Source organism: Onthophagus taurus, chromosome 10 (genome assembly GCF_036711975.1).
Source record: "Onthophagus taurus isolate NC chromosome 10, IU_Otau_3.0, whole genome shotgun sequence".
NCBI lineage: Eukaryota > Metazoa > Arthropoda > Insecta > Coleoptera > Scarabaeidae > Onthophagus > Onthophagus taurus.
In genome coordinates, this window is record NC_091975.1 from 5,898,291 (window position 1) to 5,922,425 (window position 24,135).

The 24,135-nt window shown below is 33.1% G+C and overlaps 1 protein-coding gene across 27 annotated transcripts; it reads right to left on the reverse strand.

The window, feature by feature from the left end:
- Window positions 1–4,041: 4,041 nt before the first annotated feature.
- On the reverse strand, window positions 4,042–22,648 carry LOC111413729 (tropomyosin 1). Of its 27 annotated transcripts, none has more exons than XM_071199214.1 (10): window positions 22,541–22,648; window positions 22,022–22,175; window positions 21,837–21,962; window positions 15,337–15,470; window positions 13,550–13,667; window positions 10,942–11,012; window positions 10,522–10,597; window positions 10,382–10,444; window positions 6,299–6,368; window positions 4,042–4,532 (listed from the first exon to the last, which is right to left on the reverse strand). In XM_071199214.1, exons 2-10 carry the CDS (start codon window positions 22,133–22,135, stop codon window positions 4,450–4,452), a joined length of 855 nt encoding a protein of 284 aa, XP_071055315.1. In that variant the 5' UTR covers window positions 22,136–22,175; window positions 22,541–22,648; the 3' UTR covers window positions 4,042–4,449. The 27 variants fall into 27 exon arrangements, with proteins under 27 accessions (XP_071055315.1, XP_022900576.1, XP_022900574.1 ...); XM_023044808.2 differs by lacking the exons at window positions 10,942–11,012; window positions 13,550–13,667 and adding exons at window positions 11,408–11,478; window positions 13,136–13,253 and having other exon boundaries at window positions 22,541–22,647; XM_023044816.2 differs by lacking the exon at window positions 4,042–4,532 and adding an exon at window positions 4,619–4,987 and having other exon boundaries at window positions 22,541–22,647.
- Between the last annotated feature and the right edge of the window lie 1,487 nt (window positions 22,649–24,135).

The following is a 24,135-nucleotide window of genomic DNA, read 5'->3' on the forward strand; positions in this document are numbered from 1 at the left end:
AGAGAGTCTTGGAGGAGGTTCTATGAGGGAGTGAAAGACACACCCAGCAGTGCAAGAATTCACAAGATTCTCGCTAGAGATCCAGCACTACCCCTGGGCTCACACACAGACTCACTTCCCAGGAAGCCTGATGATGAGGACCGATAATGCCACAGCGGGCTATTCCTGCAAGGCAAAGCGCCCCTCAAATACGGATTGGAGTGTGGCTAGAAAAGTCGTCACTTACACATCCGTGGACCAGGCAATTCAAACGTTTAAGCCGTTCAAATCGCCTGGAGAAGACAATATATTTCCTGCTTTGTTACAGCAGGGGAGGTCTTTGTTGTTGCCAATCTTGGTAAAAATTTTCAGAGCGAGTGTCGCCTGGAAATATGTGCCAGCAGAATGGACTAAGGTACGGGTATTTTACATACCCAAAGCGGGCCGTTCGGTCCCTACTTCTAATGCCTTTCGACCCATCAGCCTAACGTCATTTCTGCTGAAAACCCTTGAAAAAGTTCTGGAACGGTATATCCGTACGGTGCCATTGGTATCTGGTCCACTGAGTCCCCACCAGTATGCTTATCAAGCGGGAAAATCAGCAGAATTGGCTCTACACAACTTAGTTGGTAGAGTATCCAGGACGCTGCAGGATAAAGAAATCTTGGTTTGTGCGTTTCTGGATATAGAGGGAGCGTTCAACAACGCAATACCACAATCTCTTGAAAGAGCTGCTTTTGACAGGGGAATGGGTTGGGTCCGCAATATACTAGATAGTAGAATAGTTTCTAAATCACTCCACGGTGATAGGATACGCTTCAGGCCGGGAGGTGGCTGTCCGCAGGGAGGGGTGTTATCTCCCCTGCTTTAGTCCCTCCTAGTTGACGATCTGATTGCGATAGTCGAAGCCATTGGTGTGGAAATACAAGCTTATGCTGATGACATTGTCGTTATGGTCAAAGGAACCTGTTTGCCGAGGATATCTAAAGTCCTCCAGGTGACCCTAGATACCATTTACGCTTGGTGTAAGGGAGAGAACCTCTCAATAAACTCGCAAAAGACAATTGTTGTGCCCTTCACCAGGAAGCGAAAGTTGGATGGACTAATCCGCCCAACTATCCAAGGTGAAGAAATTCCTTTCTCAAAGGAAGTCAAATATCTAGGAGTAATCCTAGACAAAACCCTGTCATGGAATGGACATTTGCACAAAGCTAGACTATCCTTGTGGACTTGTCGCAGTCTTTGTGGAAAAAATTAGGGTCTTACCCCTGAAAGACTGTACTGGCTCTATGTGACTGTGGTTAGACCTATGATCACATACGGAGCAGCAGCCTGGTATAGGAAAGTCCGACAGACTTCAGTTATCAGTAAACTTTCACGAATTCAACGAGTAGCTGGATTGGCAATCTCTGGTGCGATAGGCACAACGCCAACTCTAGCAATGGAGGTTCTGCTTGGCCTATCTCCTCTACATTTGCATATAGAGAAAGTGGCTAGAACAACCATTTACAGATTTAAGCAATATGCTCAAAACTGTTCCGACATGTCCTACCAATGGGCTGCGGAAGACATTATAAGCACTGATACTGTGCTATCAATGCCGTCAGATTTGGCGGTATCACTATCAGTGATTAACGCTCGATACCAGATTGTACTGCCTGAGCGGCAGTCCTGGATCGAAAATGAAAATTCTCTGGTTCGGGCAGACATTTGCTTGTACACAGATGGATCAAAAACGCCTGAAGGGGTAGGAGCAGGAGTATACTGCCAGACACCTCGAATTAAGCAAGCCTACAGCCCGGGTACGTACTGTATTGTATTCCAGGCGGAAGTATTTGCTATTGACATGGGTACTAAAATCCTTCTTGAAAGAGGGGTGAAGAACATGACAGTACGAATTTTCTCAGACAGTCAAGCCGCTCTCCAGGCGCTGCAAGCCGTGAAAACGGTGTCGGCTCTGGTTAATGATTGTAAGAGAACATTAAACACACTGAGTTGTGATAACAGAGTCTCTCTGATCTGGGTCCCGGGTCACTCTGGGGTTGCTGGCAATGAAGCGGCAGATAAGCTAGCACGAGATGGCAGCGCTGAAGCGTTTGTGGGACCGGAACCAGCAGTTGGTGTATCATTTGCGATGGCCAAATATAGGATTGGACTGTGGGCTGAAGAGAGACTTCGCCTACTGTGGACCAGTTCTCCTGGAATGAGACCCGGGAATATTTTAGGACTTGCCCGTAGTAGCATAAAAGTTCTAATGGGTGTTTTTACTGGGCACTGCCGATTAAAAGCACATCTCAACTTGTTGGGTTTAGCCGACGATGTTGAATGCCGACTATGTGCGGAGGAAGCAGAGACGGTTCAGATCTCAAAAGATCTGAATGACCTTTCGCCGAGCAAGGTATTAATGTTCGTTAAGAGCATTGGACTGCACGGTGAAATTTGATAACGGTATCTATCGGGGTACAATAGATCCTTAGGGTCGCGGTGCAAGGTTGATTGGTCCGCCTACCCGATATGTATTCTATGTAATGTAATGTAAGAGTAAAAACTAGTAATAGAAGACTTCTAACTACGTGCAAAAGATTACCTCCTGCTAAAAAAGATTTTCAACTGCTTGCAGAAGATTAGATATTACTGGAAGAGTAAAAAGTGGTAATCGAAGACTTCTAATTACATGCGAAAGATTATATACTGCTAATGGGAGTTTATATGTGGTATATGTTCCACAATGTAATAAAATAAAGTTACGAATTAGTTAATTAATGGAGACTAGAAGCTCCTTACAAAAAGCTTCTAACTGCTTGCAGAAGATTACACACTGCTAGCAGATAACTAGATACTACTAAAGGGAACCTAGACACTCCTAATGAGATATGCCTACATGCAGAAGATTAGATACTGCTGGGAGAGTAGATATTGGTAATAGAACACTTTTAACTGCTTGCAAAAGATTAGATACTTGCTAGATATTTCTTACACTATCTAAGTATTTGCAGAAGATTAGATAGTGCTGAGAGAAGATAAAATACTGCTAATGAAAGATTTTATATTATTAATACATGGCTAGATACCGCTGGCAGAAGACTAGAAACTATTAATTGAAATTAGTTACTCCTACTAGAGTACTGTTAATACAAAACTATTTACTGTAGGCAAAAACTAGACACTCATAATGAAAACTAGGAACTTCTAATGAAACACTGCTAATACAAGAGTAGCCGTTTCTGTATGTTCGGTTCTGCAATACACTTGCCATAACAAATAAAAAAAATGTATCTTCAAACGACTAGAATTCAAGAACACTATTTTGGACAACACTCTAAGGGTAGTATAAAACATTTTGCACCAATAACGCTTTAACTGTCTTTCTATGCCGCCAGTTTCAAACAATCTTTGACCATGAAATTAAAGGTTTTTGGTTCTCTTTGAACACCCACTGCTGACCTGACCAAATTTCACGATTCCAATCCTATCTAGAAAGATTTCTCTGCTGATAGTACTCATACAAGGGGCTTTTTACAAATCAAATATTAAATGCCTGTGCAAATCCTCTCGTTTCATTGCATTGCATTAAATGCACCAAAATCCCAGCAATGAGGTCAGCACCTCACGATTGGAAATTTGTAATGAATTAGTTTTCATTTAATTTTGGCAAATACTGGATACAATTTGATGATTGATTCCAAACTTTTAAAATAGAAAATCAATTTGATTTTTTTTTTATAAACTTAATCTTCACAAACACTCTCAAAATAAATGCATAATAGATTGTAATAACGCTTAAGCACTTACCTTTGTTTTGTTTTGGAACCTTTCTGAAAGCCGCTTACATTAAATGAAAAGGGAAGTTACAAAAGCAGCTGTTTCGAGTAAATCCTGAAACTCAACGGTTTTGTTTTGCTCCAAGTCCGGAGGAGCAACGATTCGTATCCGAGGCAATTAAATTTTCGTTGTACCGCTTCAACAAGTACTTAATCTCGGCGTTTTTGGCACAACCAACTAAAAAAAAGGATTTAATTTTTTTTAAGGGAAATCAAAAGGATTACCAAGAAAAACACCCTCTTAAATTTCACTTTTTATTTCGATCGATTATAAAAAAAAATAAATTATTTTTAAGAACCATCAATTTTTATTTTTGAAAGCATCCTTTGTTCGTGTGCACTTAAAAATGGGAATGATTTTCTTGGAGAATATCATAAGAAAATGTTTAAGCGGTTTGAATTTTAAATATAATTTTGATGAATCTTATTTTTTTGAACACATCATTAGAATTTTTATTTTTGTATCATATAAAATCTTTTTTTTTTATATTTACACTCGTTTTTCTTATATTTATGAGCAACGAGATTGTTGAAATAAATTAAATTAGTGCTTTCTAAAAAAATCTAAAAAAAAAGAAGCTATTTAAAAATTAATTTAAAAATTATAGAAAAAAGGCAGTTTTTTTGTAGACAAATCCATTGTTTTTCTTTAATATCCAGCTAAATCGGCCATCGTTTGATCCATTTCGTCAGCGATGGCTTTAAATTTTGATCGTTCTTGAATAAGTTCGTCTGTAACCAATAATGTTAGTTGTGTTAGTCAAGAATAGGAAAGAAATTTTAGTATTATTAAAAAATAATAAAAACTAACCACCGAGAATACGTGAATTTTTTATTATTTTTTTATCGCCCTACTGTATATACAATACTCAAAAAGATAAGACTGATAAATAAGATATTTAGTTAACAAATCCACCAAGAAAATAGACAAATAAATTAAAAAATAATCATCTCATTAAGCATTTAAGAAATTAACGATCATTGTTGGCGAAATTGAGTCGACCCAAACCGTTGTGGAAACTTTTATGTTAAGTTAACAAATAATCTGAAATGATCGATAATTTCTTCGTATTGCTGAGTAGCGCACAAGAAGAGCCATAAGTCGATTTACAAAATGAGTTCGACGAAAGCCGTATCCAAATCGTCTCCAATTTCCTTGTAACGTTCCTTTTCGGCCACCAATTCGTCTGTAAGTTCAAAAAGGTCATCAATTTATTTACTCCACGAGTATAATTAATTGCACAACGAACTCTTCTTTTTAGTTTAAGAAAATCATGCTCTAAAAATATGTTATAATCTTCTTTATTTAACTTTTTCTGGAAAAGGTTTGGTTTTAAGGTTTGGTTAGTTAAAAAAAACCATGCAACAAAAAAATCAAAAAAAAATTGTGATTAAAATTTTATAATAACTGATTAACTACATAAAATACAAATAATATATAATACTAAATCAAAATATTGGGGGAGGGGGATTGTGTCTTTATGGTGTACGCCTTTTGAAAAGTGTTTTTGCACGGACACGTTTAATAAATAGCGACCCAAAAACCCATCAGTAAATTATATAAATAATAGAAAAAAATCACAACATAAACGCCCCGAAAAATTCTACATTATAAAAAAATAATATAATCAAATATATTGTTCTAAACGCGCCGGCTTTTTACTTTCAATTTCCAAACGGCGCAACCGAAAAAATTACAAAAAAAATTATTTGACTAATTTCCTCTAAATTAATCATGTACAATTATACAAATAGAATAAACCGAAAATTGAAAAACAAAAAAAAAATAAAAATTAAGGAATGATTTGTGTGAATAATCAGCATGGAATTACAAATTTTTTAAAAACATTTTTTAAACCTTAAAAAAACTTATTCATCAGTTGCTTTAATTGGCAGTGTTTTTAATTTATATTTTGACCTGTATTTAATCGTTTGAAGTTTTAAGGCTTAAACAACATTTATAAAAAAAAATTGGAAACAAAAAATAAGTAATCCAGTGCGAAATTTCGACCTGAGCGGTTGGTTTCTACGACGAAGCACCCTGCGAGGATATATGAAGAGAACAAAAAAAAATGATAACCTTACAAACTATATCTGTTTCTGTTTAAAAAAAAAATGTGTAAGCACTTGAACGCGTCGTCAGTATATTTCTTTTAAATCATTCTTTTTCAATATTATTCATTCTTTTGCAGTGGGAATGTTGTCGCTGTGTTTTATGTGTTTTAAACGTGTTCTTTTTTTTTCAAATTAAATTTTTAAAGGTTGAAATCGTCTACATGTTCTGAATGTCGTGCAATGTTGCCTCCATTTCGTCCGCCAATTGTTTGTTTCTTTCCTTTTCCGCCAACAATTCATCTGTAACGGTGTTAATTTGTTATGCAAACAACAAAAAATCGAAATTAAAAAACACAGTCACAAAAAAAAACTAGCATTAATTAAAGTTATTATTTATATAAACTTTTTTTAATCTTTTTGAAAACAAAAACTTTCATTTTTACCTTCTAGTCTGTCGACTTCCTTTTGGAGTTTTTGAACCGAACGTTCAGCGAACTCAGCACGGGCTTCAGCCTATATTTTAAAATACAAATTTTAATTAGTTTAAAAATTAAGTATATAAATTTTTTTATTTGTTAATAAGAATTATATTTCAATGAAAACTCTATGAAATTAAGTATTTTTGAAATCGATTCTATCAATTTTTCTTCATAATTCGCAATTAATCAATATAACCCTTCAGATACGTTATGGAAAGTTGCTGGATGTGGGAACATTAAAAAAAAGTTACACTTCCAAGAGAAGATAAGGAATCTGCCTATTTTGTTAAGATATTGGCAAGGGAAACCTTGACTCGTGTATGATTTTGAGATATAGAGGCCAGCTCATCATATACAATCATAAAAAATCGTGAGTTGAGGAATTGTTTAACTTAAAATTTTGGCAGAGATCCATGATATGATGAGGGTTGGGTTTACCATCAACCTAAATAGTAAAAATGTATTGGCATAAAGAATAACTTAGGTTTCAACTTCTTCCAGTTATTTAATGCTGGAAAGCACTAAGCATGATTTAGGTGCTCGGCAAAATCCTTTAATGATGAAGCACACTCTACCTATTCTGTTAGGTTGTTAACAAGAGAAAACCTGGCTCGATTATGATAGCTTTGAAGCATGGAGAATAGCTCATCATATATAATCGTGAAAGATTGCGTTGGGGAATTCTTAAACTGGCTAATTTTGGTAGAGTTCCCTGAAGAGAGATGTGAAATGACAAAAATTGGAATAAATCCATTCTAAGATGTGGGTTGAATTTACTATCAACCTCAGTAGCAAAAATTTATTGGCATAATAAATTACTTGGGTTTGTCTTTGAAAGCTACTTCTAGTAACAGAACTCAACAAGCAAAGATAGAGCTGTTTTCAACTTTCTAATAGTTCAGAGCTGCGATTTTGAACACCATTTAGGTGCTTGGAATCAACCTTTAATGATGAAGCAAACTCTGTCTATTCAGTTAGGTTATTGACAAGGGATACATTTCCACGTTTGGAATCATTATTACATCGAATTTTAAAATAAAATGGTCTACATTTTCATTTTTACACGTTTCGGTATACTTTTACCATCATCATCAACTCGTCATGACAAAATTGGAATGTCCAACAAAGGGCAGAAGCTTTTCCTTCTGGTTCAGTCTTTATCAAAGATAATTTATTATATTTAAAAATCGATTTCAAAAATCGTGAGTTGAGGAATTGTTGAGGAATCGTGTTGAGGAATCGTTGTTGAGGAATCGTGTTGAGGAATCGTTGTTGAGGAATCGTGAGTTGAGGAATCGTGAGTTGAGGAATCGTGAGTTGAGGAATCGTGAGTTGAGGAATTTCAAAATCGTGAGTTGAGGAATTGTTTAACTTAAAATTTTGGCAGAGATCCATGATAAGAAGAGGGTTGGGTTTACCATCAACCTAAGTAGTAAAAATGTATTGGCATAAACAATAACTTAGGTTTCAACTTTATAATACTTCAGAGTGGCAATTTTCTAATGGTGACCTCTATTTCCAGTTATTTAATGCTGGAAAGCACTAATCATGATTTAGGTGCTCGGCAAAATCCTTTAATGATGAAGCACACTCTACCTATTCTGTTAGGTTGTTAACAAGAGAAAACCTGGGTCGATTATGATAGCTTTGAAGCATGGAGAATAGCTCATCATATATAATCGTGAAAGATTGCGTTGAGGAATTCTTAAACTGGCTAATTTTGGTAGAGTTCCCTGAAGGGATGTGTGGAATGCGAAAAATTGGAATAGATCCATTCTAAGATGTGGGTTGAGTTTGCTATCAACCTCAGTAGGAAAAATGTATTGGCATAATAAATTAGTTGGGTTTGTCTGTGAAAGCTACTTCTAGTAACAGAACTCAACAAGCAAAGATAGAGCTGTTTTCAACTTTCCAATAGTTCAGAGCGGCGATTTTGAACACTATTTAGGTGCTTGGAATCAAACTTTAATGATGAAGCAAACTCTGCCTATTCAGTTATGTTATTGACAAGGGATACATTTCCGCGTTTGGAATCATTATTACATCGAATTTTAAAATAAAATGTTCTACATTTTCATTTTTACACGTTTCGGTATACTTTTACCATCATCATCAACTCGTCATGACAAAATTGGAATGTCCAACAAAGGGCAGAAGCTTTTCCTTCTGGTTCAGTCTTTATCAAAGATAATTTATTATATTTCAAAATCGATTTCAAAAATCGTGAGTTGAGGAATCGTGTTGAGGAATCGTTGTTGAGGAATCGTGAGTTGAGGAATTTCAAAATCGTGAGTTGAGGAATTGTTTAACTTAAAATTTTGGCAGAGATCCATGATAAGAAGAGGGTTGGGTTTACCATCAACCTAAGTAGTAAAAATGTATTGGCATAAAGAATAACTTAGGTTTCAACTTTCTAATACTTTAGAGTGGCAATTTTCTAATGGTGACCTCTATTTCCAGTTATTTAATGCTGGAAAGCACTAAGCATGATTTAGGTGCTCGGCAAAATTCTTTAATGATGAAGCACACTCTACCTATTCTGTTAGGTTGTTAACAAGGGAAAACCTGGCTCAATTATGATAGCTTTGAACCATGGAGAACAGCTCATCATATATAATCTTGAAAGATTGCGTTGGGGAATTCTTAAATTGGCTAATTTTGGTAGAGTTCCCTGAAGGGATGTGTGGAATGCCAAAAATTGCAATAGATCCATTCTAAGATGTGGATTGAGTTTACCATCAACCTCAGTAGCAAAAATTTATTGGCATAATAAATAACTTGGATTTGTCTTGGAAAGCTACTTCTAATAACAGAACTCAGCAAGCAAAGATAGAGCTGTTTTAAACTTTCTAATAGTTCAGAGCTGCGATTTTGAACACCATTTAGGTGCTATACTTGTGTGTATACTTTTACCATCATCACAGAACTCGTTATGACAAAATTGGAATGTCCAACAAAGGGCAGAAGCTTTTCCTTCTGGTTCAGTCTTTATCAAAGATAATTTTTAATATTAAAACATCGATTTCAAAAAATTTTTAGGTAATTCTTAAAAATCAATAAAACAAAAATTTCATTGAAATATAACATCGTTAATAATTCACGCTATTAAATAAAGCTTCACACATTTGTTTAATTAAAGCGAAAGCGTTTTTGCTCAAATTGCTCTACACACACGCCACAAAATAACGTGTACTTACTCAATTTAAAAAGTAGTGAAAGGTTTTTTAATCACCCGTGTGAATGTGAGGGACTAATAATAAAGAAAAGCTACACGTGAAAGAATTATTATAACAAAATCATTCGTACATTCACTCTCACTTATAAAAAAGAATTTAAAAAAAGTGAATTTAAAATTTGCACCCACCACCATTCAAAAATAAATTGTTTTAATTAATAAAAAAAGATTCTTTTTTGAAAAGCTGCTGAAGTGATTTTATAAATTTAAATAAATAAGTAAATTTCCCGTCATCATAATCTCAACTTACTTCACGTAATTTATCAGTGATGACGTGAATTTTGTCCTCGCAAGAATCTCTGGTTGCAGCAGCCTGCGTACAATATAATAAACGACTAGAGAATAACATGCTTTTTTACAAAATTATTAAAATTAATAACAAATTAAAAAACAAAGATAAGAAGAGACCTCCAAAGGTTTTTTTTATTAAATTATCCAGGACATCATCATTCAAGGACACTCCATACCATCTAATTTATATCAGAAAAAACCTAACCGAGAAAGGTATTAAAAAAGATAACAAACAGAGAAGAGATTGCAAACTTTTTGTTGACTTCCAGATTACAGTTACCTCTTTGAATTGGCAATCGAGTGTCTTCAACGTTGACGTGTATTCCTCCTCTCTGAGGGTAGCCTGAAGTTAACACAGTTAGTCTATATCAAAAAAATTCAAAAAAAAACATACGAGCAAGGAGGGGTTATAAAAGATAAACATTAGGAGCTGTAAAAAATACGAGATGCAATCAATACATTGATATTAAAAGGCGGCACACAGAAAAACGCTTTTTTTTTTCGATTTGCTCGCACTCTACCTCTTTTAGGCGAGTGGTGAGGTTCTTGATTTGGTTTTTGTATTCTTCTTCACGTTGGTTGGCCTAAATCATTTTGTTGGTAAATTAAAATTAAATAAAATTGGAATGTTTAGAAATTTAAAAATAATAAAGAATCATACCTTTTCCTCAGAAACTTCAAGGGATTTCAAGTTGTTACCAACGACGCGGAGTTCTTCCTCCAATTCTACGATTTTGCTGTAAAATTCAATCAATATTTAGAGTATTACAAAGAAAATTAAAAACTCACATCAATTTTTATTTTAATAACTGATTAAAAAATGATATGAGTTTTTAAAATATGTAATTTTAGTTAAAATTTGTTTTTCCAAGAAGCAAAAGAAGCAGTTTAATTAATTAAAGTCGGTGAGTGGTTATTGGAGTTTTTATTTTGTAATTATTCTCTTTATTATCCCCAATGGCAAAAATAACATAGTGAGATAACTTATCTTATCGACGTTAAAATTAGAAAAAAAACCCGATTCAGCTCCAATAACCATAACCAAACCCCGCTTTGTTTTGGTGTGAGAAAAGCACCCTACCTGTCGCTGTTATCGGCCCTTTCCTCGGCCCGTTCTAAGTCTATTTCCATGATTACCAACTTTCGGGCAACCTATACAAACACATGCACACTCAAAAGCTTTTGTTGCAAAAAAATTAAGTTTTATGTGAACCATTCAAAATATAAATCAAAATATTGATGTATTAAAAAAAATCCAAATAATATCTTGATTTTACATGAAATAATAATAATTACTGTTTCCAAGATATTATTTGAATAAGAAATGGATTAAAAAAAACTAAGCTATCTAAATTCGAAACACGTGAATGCCTGTAAAAGATCATAAACAGCAAAATAAAAAGTTAATAATGCGTTCGCCATCTATTCATCTTGTAAAATATATTATAATTAAAGTTGTAAAAATTGTTGTGTTAGTCCACTTTGAGAGAACACAATGCACACTCTACATGCCACTGCCTAAACAAATTTTAATCGGATAAACGTACGATTCTCCGGCTTCAGCGCGCTCCTCAGCTCTCTCCAAATCAGCTTCAACCATTGCCAACTTACGGGCCACCTGTATATGGTATAAATACAAATAAATCTTTGTGTTGTGATGAAAGAGTTGCATCTTAATAATGGCAGATTAAATTATTAATAGTAAAGAAAAAACAACAATATCTAAAAAAACAATTTGTTAATTAAGATAATAGTTAAGATAAAATCTAAAAAACCAAAAACAACACGAAAACATCACAAAAATTTTTTATTTTAAGATTAATATTAGGTATCTCCTTTTAGATGAAATGTTTGCATGTTGTTTGTGTTAATTAAATTATAAACTATCAGAGTGTTAGTTACACTGTGAAAAAAATGACACTGAAAGATATTTTTTTCTGAGATACACCTGTAAATTATTGTGGATTATGCATATTTAAACCATAAAACATTAAAATAGAAGTGATTGATTCTTAAACGATTAAATATGCATTAACCAGTGGTTAAGAAAATAATAAATAAATAACATGCAATTTATTTTCTTAATAAATGCAGTTTTAAGCATATCATATTGAAGCCGAAAAATATTGAAAATCATCATCAAAAACCCTGTAATTTGATATGTCACATGACTTAAATATCATATTATTTAAGTTTAGGCTCAAATTAAAAAGATTTTTCTCTAGAACACGAAAATATAAGAATATATTGATTTCGTTTATAATTATAGATGTAACTCATTCAGGATATGATGACTTTTAAGAGAATTTAAGATGGTGTCTTTCAAAAATGACGTTTTAAGAACTTTTTGAGATAAATACATCGTGTTTGGGCTTAAAGTAAAGGTGTATTTTGTGCGAGTATAAAAGTAATGGTATATTTTAATTTTTTAGAACCCAATTACTATGATGTCACTCCGTTAGGTAATTTTTTGACATCAAAATAATTAATTTCTGATAATGACCAGTATATATAAGTAAATTAACACGGTTATTAAAAATCAGCTAACTTTTCAAGATCAATTGGATCACTTAACAATGGGCCAACACCTTAATATCATTAAATAGTAATGCATAAGAAAAATAAATAACATGCAATTTATTTTATATTTTTCTTATATCTTATTTTGAGCACCATGGAACGTACTCTCAATAAACGTAGCCTCGAGCATTTTTTGACCATGATGATATCACTTAGAGAAGAAATCTCAATCATTTTTATGTCGTTTTAACAAAACTTTTGTCTATCATTTTCTTCTTAAAAAAAAATAAACCCAAAAAAATACTTTTTCTAACGTAAATTGATTCTACAAACTTAAAAAAACACATCAAAAATAACCACTTTAACTATAATATTTAAATAATTTATCTTTTTTTTTTTCAATAAAATTTTTTTCATCACTTCTCGATTTTATAAGGCACTAATCACAAAAGAAGCACTCATCAATAACCCCCCTCATCATTTTATTAAGAAAAAAATAGCATCTCACTGTCACTAAATTCATCACTAAATCTCACTGCGCTTTTTGAAAATCAACTCGGTTTCTCTCTTTCAGTTCCATGGTGTTTCTGATTTTAGAATAAAAGAGGAGCTCGCGGCCTATTAATTTTTTTTAATTTAAAAAAATTAAAAAAAAATGCTTGTCTACGTCTCGCCTCAGCGCATCACTAAAGAAGTAGCCCGATTTTGGAGTTAGTGACACAACACACTTAAAAATGCTAAGTTTTCAGGGGCACCTCATCGTATTTTTTGTCGGCTTCCTCAGCCAAGAACCTCGCCTCCTTCAGCTGATTCTCAAGAGCATCCATACGCTCCTCATCGGCCAAGGAACGATTCTCAAGAATCTTACGGGCGCTAAAGGAAATAGTACAAAAATTTATATGCTATTCGGGTTACAAATAATTCTTAATTTAGTGACGATTCATCTTGGGACCATTTGGTGATGGATCTAAAGAACTAAATAAAAAAAAAATAAAACATCCTAAATTCCCTAATGATGATGGAATATTTATTAAGTTATTAAAAAATTAAGAAATAATTTTAATGAAAAGAAAAAATAAATATTCCACCTCCTAACCTTTAACTTAATAAATTAATAATCAAATTTGTTTTTGATTAAAATTTGTTTCAATTTGGAAATTGAAGAGTACCTCTTCATATTTTTTGTCAGCTTCCTCGGCGATCACTTTCGCCTGCGCCAATTGACTTTCCAATATCGCCACACGATCATCTTCCATATTGGTCCTGTTCTCAAGGGCTTTACGTATCCTGAATGACGATTTTTTAATCGATTTAAATATTTTTGAATCATTTTAAGTTTATTTTTAAACTGAAAATTGCGGGGCCACCTGCCTACACATATCCGCCTCAATTCTAATTTAACAGACGCCTATCCATCTCCAAATTTAAACTCATCTGGGTTCACGCATCACCCTCATAAATCAATGTTATTTCGTTAAAACTTAAACCCCCACATCGAATTATCTCCAAGTATAAATTTCCGGTGATTTTTTAAAATAAATTTTGGTTTTACTTTTCGTTCGGGGGCGTTTATCAAATAAACATTAAAAAGGTTGAGTAAATTTGGTTAAAATGGATGTGCTACCGAGTTCGTTCACAACCGGTTACATACCTGGCTGAGTAAATTAAATCCGGTCGTTGACCAATACGCATAACAGCTTTGTGAACAGGCCGTAAGTGGTATGTACGTAAATAACAGAAAACGGTGAATGAATAGGTTTTTTACACACCCTTACTACGATAGTAATTAAGTCACGGTGTATTGGAGTATGTCCAATTGAATTTAAACTATTTAAAAGGAAATATATTGAAAAACGAATTATTTCCGGTTTAAAATACGGAACCTAATTTATTATTTTACCCTGTGAATAAATTATTTATTATATATTATCCCTATTAATCGTGATGTAATGTTGGGGTGAATTAAGATGTTTTAATAAAAATAGATTTCAATAGATGGCGCTATATTTTATGTAATTCAGATAAGTAATAAGGCGATCAATAGTTAAAAATGTATTATTAATTAGAAACTGCTGAGAAATTGTTGCCAAGACTGCGTATAGGAGGTCTCAATTGCAGTACTTCGGCCGAAAGCCAGCTCAAGCAGTATTATTCTTGACCATTAAAAGAAAACTTCCTTACCTCGGCCACAGGCGACCTCAGCTCCGATATCTTTCGGCCAAAAAAGAGATATCTTTGTTCCCTCGGCCGCAAGCGACCTCAGCTAATGTCTCACTCATCAAAGAGAAATCTGTGTTGCGTCAGCATATAATGTCTTAGTTATACAACCTCGGCCGCAAGCGACCTCGGCTTATCTTCCCCTCATTCATCAAGTACTCTAGTGTATCTATGTTGTAGCGTCTTTGTTGTAAGTAACCTTTACGTCATATTATTTTGCAACACTAAATCAGAACTTATCAAAACATTAGCAAAACGCTAATATTGACAAAGCATCACAAATGTTTCAGTACTCCCTAATAAAACTATCAACTAATTTCGTTGCTTTTATAAGTAATGGGTAACGTTATTTATCGCAACCTAAAATACATACTTTTATATAAACAAATATAAAGTAGGAAAATAAATATATGTATAGGCATCAAAAAATTGAATTTGTATTGAAAAAAAAAAAAAAATCGTGCGAATCAAGGTTTTTTTATGGGTTACGCAATGAAACCTAAAACCAAATACGACCGATTGGTGAACGAGAAACGGAAAAGAGTTGATATTTCAGGCAGGTGACCACTCAATCGTAAAGTATTCGTCGATAAAAAAAAAAGAAATAATTAAAAATAAATTTAAAGATTGGACAATAACAAATAAAAAGTTAAAACATTTTTTTAATAAATTCCAATCTTTAGAAGTCATTAAAAAACCATATAAAACAATGTTCAATATTTTTTCTTTGATTACAAACCGTTCGCTTTCATCAGCTGCCTGGGAAGCTTCGGCTAATTTAGCTGTAGCAGTTGCCAAACGTTCTTCGGAACGTTCCAAATCTTCTTCGAGCAACTGAATACGACGGTTCAAAGCTGCAACTTCAGATTCAGCCTAGAAATAAACAAATAAGGAAAATTACTAAATGATTCATATGTCTATCATATTTATATCTAATCTTCAAACGTTTTTAATCTACGATTCTTATCGTTTTCTGGGTAAACATTCAATCTACACTATATTTTTAACAAAAACTAGTTAAAACATTTTGATTTAAAAAAAATTTAGAATAAACGAAAACGGAAACCCACAAAACCACACTTCCTTTAATAATGAATTAAATAAATAGCATTGTTGTAATTAAAACGTGCGTCATTGAAAAAAAAAGCGAAAGCCCTTATTTGTTTTATACAAATAATTTCTTTTTAACGACAATCGGTTCGTTTCAAGTTATTTAATAAATTATTCATCGGGTGGTGTTGGTAAAGTTTCTCTTGGTGTCTAAACAAGGTTTAAGAGACGTGCCTTTTCACTCTCGATTTCTTTCTTTGTACATTTAAGGTATCGAAGGAATGTTGTCTTGCATTTTAATTTAAGCGCCAATCGAAAAGAAATTTTTAAAACGTTTTCTTTAAATTTAACAAATTAAAGCTGTTTCATTTATAAAACCGTGTCTAAGTTAAAGCGAATCTATCTATCGATTAACGTTTGATTAACATTATGTTATATAAACCGCCGATTATACCTCGATTAAGAAAAAAATTAATGTAAAAAATGTTCTGTTTGTGTTATTAGTGTTAATTAATATTCCGTTAATTATTCCGTAAAATTAACAGAACGTTACCTAAAGATTACTGTTCAATTAACGCATTTTTAACATTTATTAAATTAATTAAAGATTATAAAACCGTTGATTGAGCGAATTTGATTCACATTTTGATTAACATCACGTTAATCGTCGATTAAGATAAAATTAAAGTAAAATATATCCGTTAATGTTAACAGATGACATTTGTATAAACTTACCAAAGTTAATTGAACGTTACAGAATGATTACTGTTCGATTAACGTATTTTTAACATTTATTAAATTAATTAAGGATTATAAAACCGTTGAGTGAGTGAAATTGATTCACATTTGGTTAACATTCTGTTAATCGTCGATTAAAGCTCGATTAAGATAAAATTAAGGTAAAAAATATACGTTGATATTAACAGATTACATTTCTATAAACTTACCAATGTTAATAGAACTTAATTCATTAAATTAAGGTACAATTTCGCGACAGGCGGCAGATTGAAAACCACAATTACATATAGGTACATTTGTATATGATATAAATTATGTACATACTAAAGTAATCATGGAATTGAACCTTCATCAACTTGTTAATTGAGCGAATTTGCTTTTTAATCGGATATAGCAACAGGTTACCTCTTGGTTATTATAAATATTTATCTTGTTAACGTTAATCGTCGAGTTAATTTGAAGTAGAACTAAATATTCCGATAAATCCTTGATAATCGTCATACCACGCAGAAATGTTGCAGAATTTTTTCAAATTAGAGATCTTTTAGAAAAAATTTTGAATAGAAATCCAAGTTTATCTTGAAATTACCAAAAAAAATCTATCTATCGATTAAAGTTTGATTAACATTATGTTATATAAACAGCCGATTAAACCTCGATTAAGAAAAAAATTAAAGTAAAAAATGTTCTGTTTGAGTTATTAGTGTTAATTAATATTCCGTTAATGTTAACAGAGCGCTAACAATGATTTTTGTAGAAATACATTAAAATTAACAGAACGTTACCTAAAGATTACTGTTCAATTAACGCATTTTTAACATTTATTAAATTAATTAAAGATTATAAAACCGTTGATTGAGCGAATTTGATTCACATTTCGATTAACATCACGTTAATCGTCGATTAAGATAAAATTAAAGTAAAATATATCCGTTAATGTTAACAGATGACATTTGTATAAACTTACCAAAGTTAATTGAACGTTACAGAATGATTACTGTTCTATTAACGTATTTTTAACATTTATTAAATTAATTAAGGATTATAAAACCGTTGAGTGAGTGAATTTGATTCACATTTGGTTAACATTCTGTTAATCGTCGATTAAAGCTCGATTAAGATAAAAAATATCCGTTGATGTTAACAGATTACATTTCTATAAACTTACCAATGTTAATAGAACTTAATTCATTAAATTAAGGTACAATTTCGCGACAGGCGGCAGATTGAAAACCACAATTACATATAGGTACATTTGTATATGATATAAATTATGTACATACTAAAGTGATCATGGAATTGAACCTTCATCAACTTGTTAATTGAGCGAATTTGCTTTTTAATCGGATATAGCAACAGGTTACTTCTTGGTTATTATAAATATTTATCTTGTTAACGTTAATCGTCGAATTAATTTGAAGTAGAACTAAATATTCCGATAAATTCTTGATAATCGTCATACCACGCAGAAATGTTGCAGAATTTTTTCAAATTAGTGATCTTTTAGAATAAATTTTGAATAGATATCTTGAAATTACCAAAAAAAATCAATAATAAACAGTTTATTTTTTATAGGTTAAGCATTTTGAAATAACCTTATAAGGTAACGTTTTTTATTTGTACTGATTGAGTTCGTTACACCATAAAAAAAGATAAGTCTTGTTTATAATAAATTGTGAATTACGCAACGTTTGTGGGGTCAAATTCTTACGAATATATCAGTTGGACTTAGGCGCGATTATCGACATGATTCATAAGATTATTCAAACAGTACTACCACAACAAGAACGAGACCCACCCTAAAAACGAAAAACCCAAATATAACCAACTTTTCCTGTCAATTAAAAAATAAAAACCAAGTTAAAAAAGGAAGAAAAAAGCATGTGTCGTATATATCGTAATAAACAGTTACGTTCTCGCGTCCAGTCTTAATTTTTACAGGACCGTTACGGAATTTTACGTCATCCAACTTTTCCCCCTAAAGAAATCGATCAATCCGAAAACAGCAATACCCAAAAAATGTGTAAAAAACACATCAACTTGAAAAGTACTTTATCAGGAGAGGGATTTCAAGATCTTTCGAGATCATCTCTCGGAAAAAAGATAAAAGAAACCGAGATAACGCCTATAATGTAATATATATTATTTTTTGTTATTTCGCTCTTACTTCTTCACGTCGCATGATCTCGCCCTGAAGTCGTTTGTTGTATTCCTCACATTCGTCCTTGTACCGTTCCATTTCCTCCTTTGCCTGTCTCATCTTCTTTTTGAGAACGTCGAGGAACGTACCTTGGGGTATGGTCGTCGTCATCGTGGAAATTTTTAATTAATTAATTTAGAAACACAGACTCGGTTAACACCTGGCACTGTGACGAACAACTTGTGGCTACAAAATGCGGATATTCCGTATACGCGACAAACGTTCAACTGGGCGAGCCGGTGTCGGCTCGAGAACGACAAAATGGCTGAGTGTGCGCTTGCGCCGAATACGAGACACGTCAAAGAGAGGGCGTATTAGTTGCAAAGTGGTTCATTTCAAAATTGGCGGCGATTTGAAATTTTTTTTCAATACTAATTCGAGAAAAACAAAAAATTTATCTACAATAAACTTAAAATTAAAGATATTTCCAAATCAATATCGCATCTAACTTCACATCAAAGAAAATGACGTTTCAACTGTCAAAACTGTCAATTTTATGTTTCGATTAAATCGATGATATCTAATTAATTCGTTTTTTTTGAGAATTAGGTATTACATTGAAAATTATTTTTGTTATATTTATAATAAAACGTGAATCATAAAATATTTGTTACAATTCTACGAATTCAAAAAATTATTTTAGATTTTATCTGTTATTATAAGATAATGAGGTAAAGTAAATATGTATATCCTCCCGGAATAATAGGAAATAATCATGGCACTTTTAGAAAATACCATAGAAAGTATTAACTATTTTATGTCTAGGAGACTTAAAATACAAAAAGAGATTCTTTTATTAATAACAAGAAATCGAGGTGAAATTGGTAATGAAGATTGAGATAATCTTATCCTTTTTCAGATTAAGACGAAGTTTCATACAGAATAAACTCATTTCGGAATAAACGGATCTCAACCTAACCTCAACAATAATCAGTTATGTTGGATGTTGGATTGAGATATTCATCTCGTGGATTCCAAACGATCACCATAAGACCTACACGATTGAGACTAGACTTGACGACATGTCTAAAAGAAAAGGGATATTGAAAACAGCAGAAATGAAGATACTTCGCAGAATCACCGGTAAAACTCTATATGATAGAGAAAGAAGCGCAGACATAAGAACATTAAGTGGAGTGGAAAATATTAAGAACTGGACACATAAACGGAAAAAAGAATGGAATGCACACATAGAAAGAATGGGACAAGATAGACTAGGGATAAATCGCCGCTAAGTAAACGAAACCAAGAAAATAAACACAAAATTGAGGCATCATTAACGAAGAACAGGCTTTAAGCCTTGAGTGGAGAAAGAAGACGATTAATGAAGGTTGAGGAAAAAATTATCACAAAACAACAATCTTTCTGAGATATTCCTTACTTTTAGGGACTTTGCTGGTTCTAACTCATATCAAATAGAATACCTTGTTGCCTTAACTTACCAAAAAATGTCATACCAACCATCACATTCAGTTTAGCACAATTACATAAACAATTTTTCATGACTTCACTCATTTCAATCATAATTATTTTATATTACATAGTGAAATCCTTGAAAAAATGACGTTAATTGTCAAAAATGACAAAATTGAGATTTGCTTACAAAGATATTGGGTACTCAAAAAAATGTGTATTAAGAAATGATTTTTGTTTTTTATGTAATGACTTTTATGTAACATTTATTTAAAAAAATTCTTTTAAAAAGTATTGTGTAATTAATGCATATTATTCGTGGTTACTCAAGTAAAGATAAGGTGTAAGCTTGTTTATTATTGGCACTTTGAAGGCCATCCAACAACCAAATATGGTATTCTGGTTTTTATAGAGATTACAATTCGGGGTCGAACACCATATGGCGGTAAAACTCGAGAGGATTTTAAAAAGATGCCCGTCCCTTTTTATAAGTTAAAGTGATTCAGACCGAATTGATTTTTATTAAGACGCGTGCCATAATTTAATAAAGGAAGTCACCCATATCTATTGACAATTGAATTCTTTCCATTTATTCATATATAATTTATTTATATCAATTTATATACACTATTTTTTTTAATTCCCATAACTTTCTAACTCCATTTTTTTAATTAGATTGATCTTAATGAACAGATCTCATTGTTAAAAGTGTGTTGTTTTTAATTGACCCAGAAGGTTATTAAAGCGTGTGGTGTGTTTCGAGGTCTTTCAATAATGTTTTTTTGGGCTTGTTTCTATAAATAGGACCTCCCGTGTACACAATCTATTTTTGCCTCGACATCTAAACGTACCCGTTTCAGTTGTGTATTCATAATATTGTGGAGTTCATTCCTGATGATGGAGAACTTCATGAGAGTATCGGAACTAAAGATGGAACTCCCGAAGGCCAACCCTGGATAATCTGCACATCTTCTTCGGATTTTTCTTGCTTCTCTTTCAGCGACTACTTCAGCTCGTTCTGAGGTACAACGTAGCCTGGATAATTCTTCAAGTTCTGGATCTTCGGATTCTTGGTCACTTTGACTCGATCCTTCAGCAGCCGGACGAAAAACCAAAGACATATCGGTTGATTCGTCATCCAAAATTTCGTTAACAATTTTTGGCTCGGATTTATTACGATTACCACCCTTTCGTATTTTAATATCATCGTCTTCGCAATTAGTTAGATCTATTATATTATCACGTTCGGAGGCACTTTGAATCACAGACGTATCTGTCACTTTGACAGTTGTTGGTTCGGTTTCTAGGTTATGTGTGTTTTCTGATATTTTCGAGGGCGTCACGGGATCCAGGGTCAATTTTTTACGGTTACCGTGATTTCTAGGGTGGTGTTGGTGCCCCCTCTTCCTCGTAGACCCTGACCCTACCCTTTGGGACATTTTCAAACTGGTTGTTTTATTTCTGTATCGGTCATCGCTGCCATTTTGGCGCTGTTCACCGGTGGACGGTTCTTGCACTACTGAACCGCCTCCGTTCGTTGCGCTGCCGTTGCGTAGCAACTCCCGGAAGTTTTTTTTTAAACGGTAGGCAACCAATTTAACAAAATTTTAAATGAAATTTTTTTTAAATTTTGATTTTGATATTCATTTTAAGGTTTATTTTGAAAATTAATTTTGCAATATGACCCGAGGCGTCACGACGCCTTAAGCGTCGCCATATTTGGCAACGCGGCGGTCCGCGAGTAATCTAAAAATACTCATAGTATGGTTTCGGAGTTCCAGGCGCGTTACATCACCGATCCCAGGAAATAAATCGTAATGTTATTTTGGAAAACTTACGTTTTGGAGAGCCTTTTCTTTATCTTCCAGTTTGGTGTTGACTTGCCCAAGCTGTTCTTGAGTTTGATCGAGATCATTTTCGATGGTTTGGATCTTCTTCTGCAGAGAACGCGCTTCTTCTTCAGCCTATCATCACATTATTATTCATTAATAAAAATAATTTAAAAAAGTGTTCATCTCCAAACCTTTTCTGCACGGAGATTGGCATCTTTAGCCAATTGCTCCATATGTTTCGCCCTATCTAAAGCATTGTCCTTTTCAAGCTTCATAGCTTGCATTTTCTTCTTAATCGCGTCCATTGTTATTGCTGTTTGGGCCTTTTTGCGATGTAACAAAGAACTGCAAAGTGTTAAAAGAATCCATTAACATTCTTTGGTACACAAAAAGTAGGTTTAGTGATTCATGAAACATCGTATCTTTTTGAAATGCGTCATTAAAAAAATTTTTGTAACTGAATACGTAAATTTTTGAGTGATGACTCGTTTGAGGATAAGTAGGTAAAGGTCATGAACTATGTATTATAAATGTTTTCAATGGATATTTAAATTTGTTAATCATGTGTAACATTTTCAACAAAAAAAATGTATCTAATTGCATCGAATTGGTTAAATATTTAAATGTATATAGTTTGAGATAAATTGTTATAGTTTTGTAAACTATTTTTTGTTAGTATCTTTAAGATAGTTTTTCAAGGAGCAACTTACCAAAGAAACGCGCTTACCACTGCGGTTTTAGGGCGACTGAACACTAGGTAAGCTATCAGCTTACGCAGAGCAGTCCATTCCTGGGTATGCCCCACCAAAACTCTCACGATCCGCCAAGAATAACCACCTAAAAGCAGAGAGCTTAAGATCGCGAGTTCCTCAAAATGTTTTCTTCTTTTAATGAGTTAACCCACAAAATTATTACTTTAAAAAACAATTTCTTAAGTCATAACTAAAGATTTCAACCTTAAAAAGATCAAAATAAAGAAAGAATCCAGTAACTGGAAATAAATAACTTGTGGGTTATTGGCTCGACCACATATTTGAAGAGTGCGATCACGTACGGTCTTTTGGTTTTTGTGGAACAGGTTACAAGAACATCGATGAGAATTCGGCGCACTGAATACCAAATACATTTTTTAAAAAATTTCTTATTTATCTTTTAATTATATTACATTGCGCATTAAGTACTAAGTCTTGAGATGAATTGATTTCGCAAAAAGCGAAAGTTAACATTGAACTACCGTCGCGGTTCGTTATGGACAGATCCGACCTACTAACCGATATCAAGAATAACCAAACACCAACGCAACATGATAACAAATTCCCTTTTAACTCACGCATTTTTAGCCCGATCATCTCCGAAATTTTTCTCACAGTTCAAATCGCCACCAAAAAGGAATTGGACATAAATTCCGAGCTGTAACGTCGCGAATCCTTTGGATATTTCAAATTGTTTTAGCCAGAACGTTTCTTTGATTCCATAAAAGGAAAATGAGTGTGGTAACGTTAACATTCAATGAAGGTTATGTGTAACGCATGTGTAATCAAGTACCGTTGAAATTGGGGTGATTAGATAATTTTAAAGAAATTTAATTTAATTCGTATTTATATAACGATGACTTTTTTTAATTGTTGCTCCTGAAGATGACACTAATTCCTTGAAATCGGTTACGAATTTTATTTAATTAATCATTTGTGCAAAATATGATGTCAAATAAGAAATCTTTTTTGTATAGTACAGTATGCAAAAAGAATTTGAACTATATCTTACAGTATATTACACTTAGTAATTAACTCTAATGTTCATGGAAACGATTCAAAAGCGATTTTATCAAGTTTTTTTGTAGGAATTTTGAAATACGTACCAACATTGGGATTTCAAATCGCTTCTTGGTCCGTTATGAGGTGCTGCGAATGTGATCCTTGTGACTCTCTCAACCAGTGATGGGCGCTGGGTAAATACCCGGCGGGTAGGTATTTATAAAATGGGTATTTATCTGGGTTTTTCCCCCCGCTCAGGGTAAATACCCAAACAGTACATATAAAAGTGATACAAGTAAAAATATAACTATTCGGACAAAAATGTAGAGGAACATGATGAAATAGACGTTGGAGACGAGGAATTCTTCTTCGTAGGTCTTCATTTCGTATGTGGTTCCTCAGGGTTGCACCCAGCATCGACCTCTTCATCTTTCTATACGTTACTTTGAGCCTCCTGGTAATAGCCACCGTTAATGTTAAAGTTTCGGAACCATATGTCATAACCAAAGGAGGAAGCAAGCATTGCTTTTCTTTTCAAATATACAGGAATA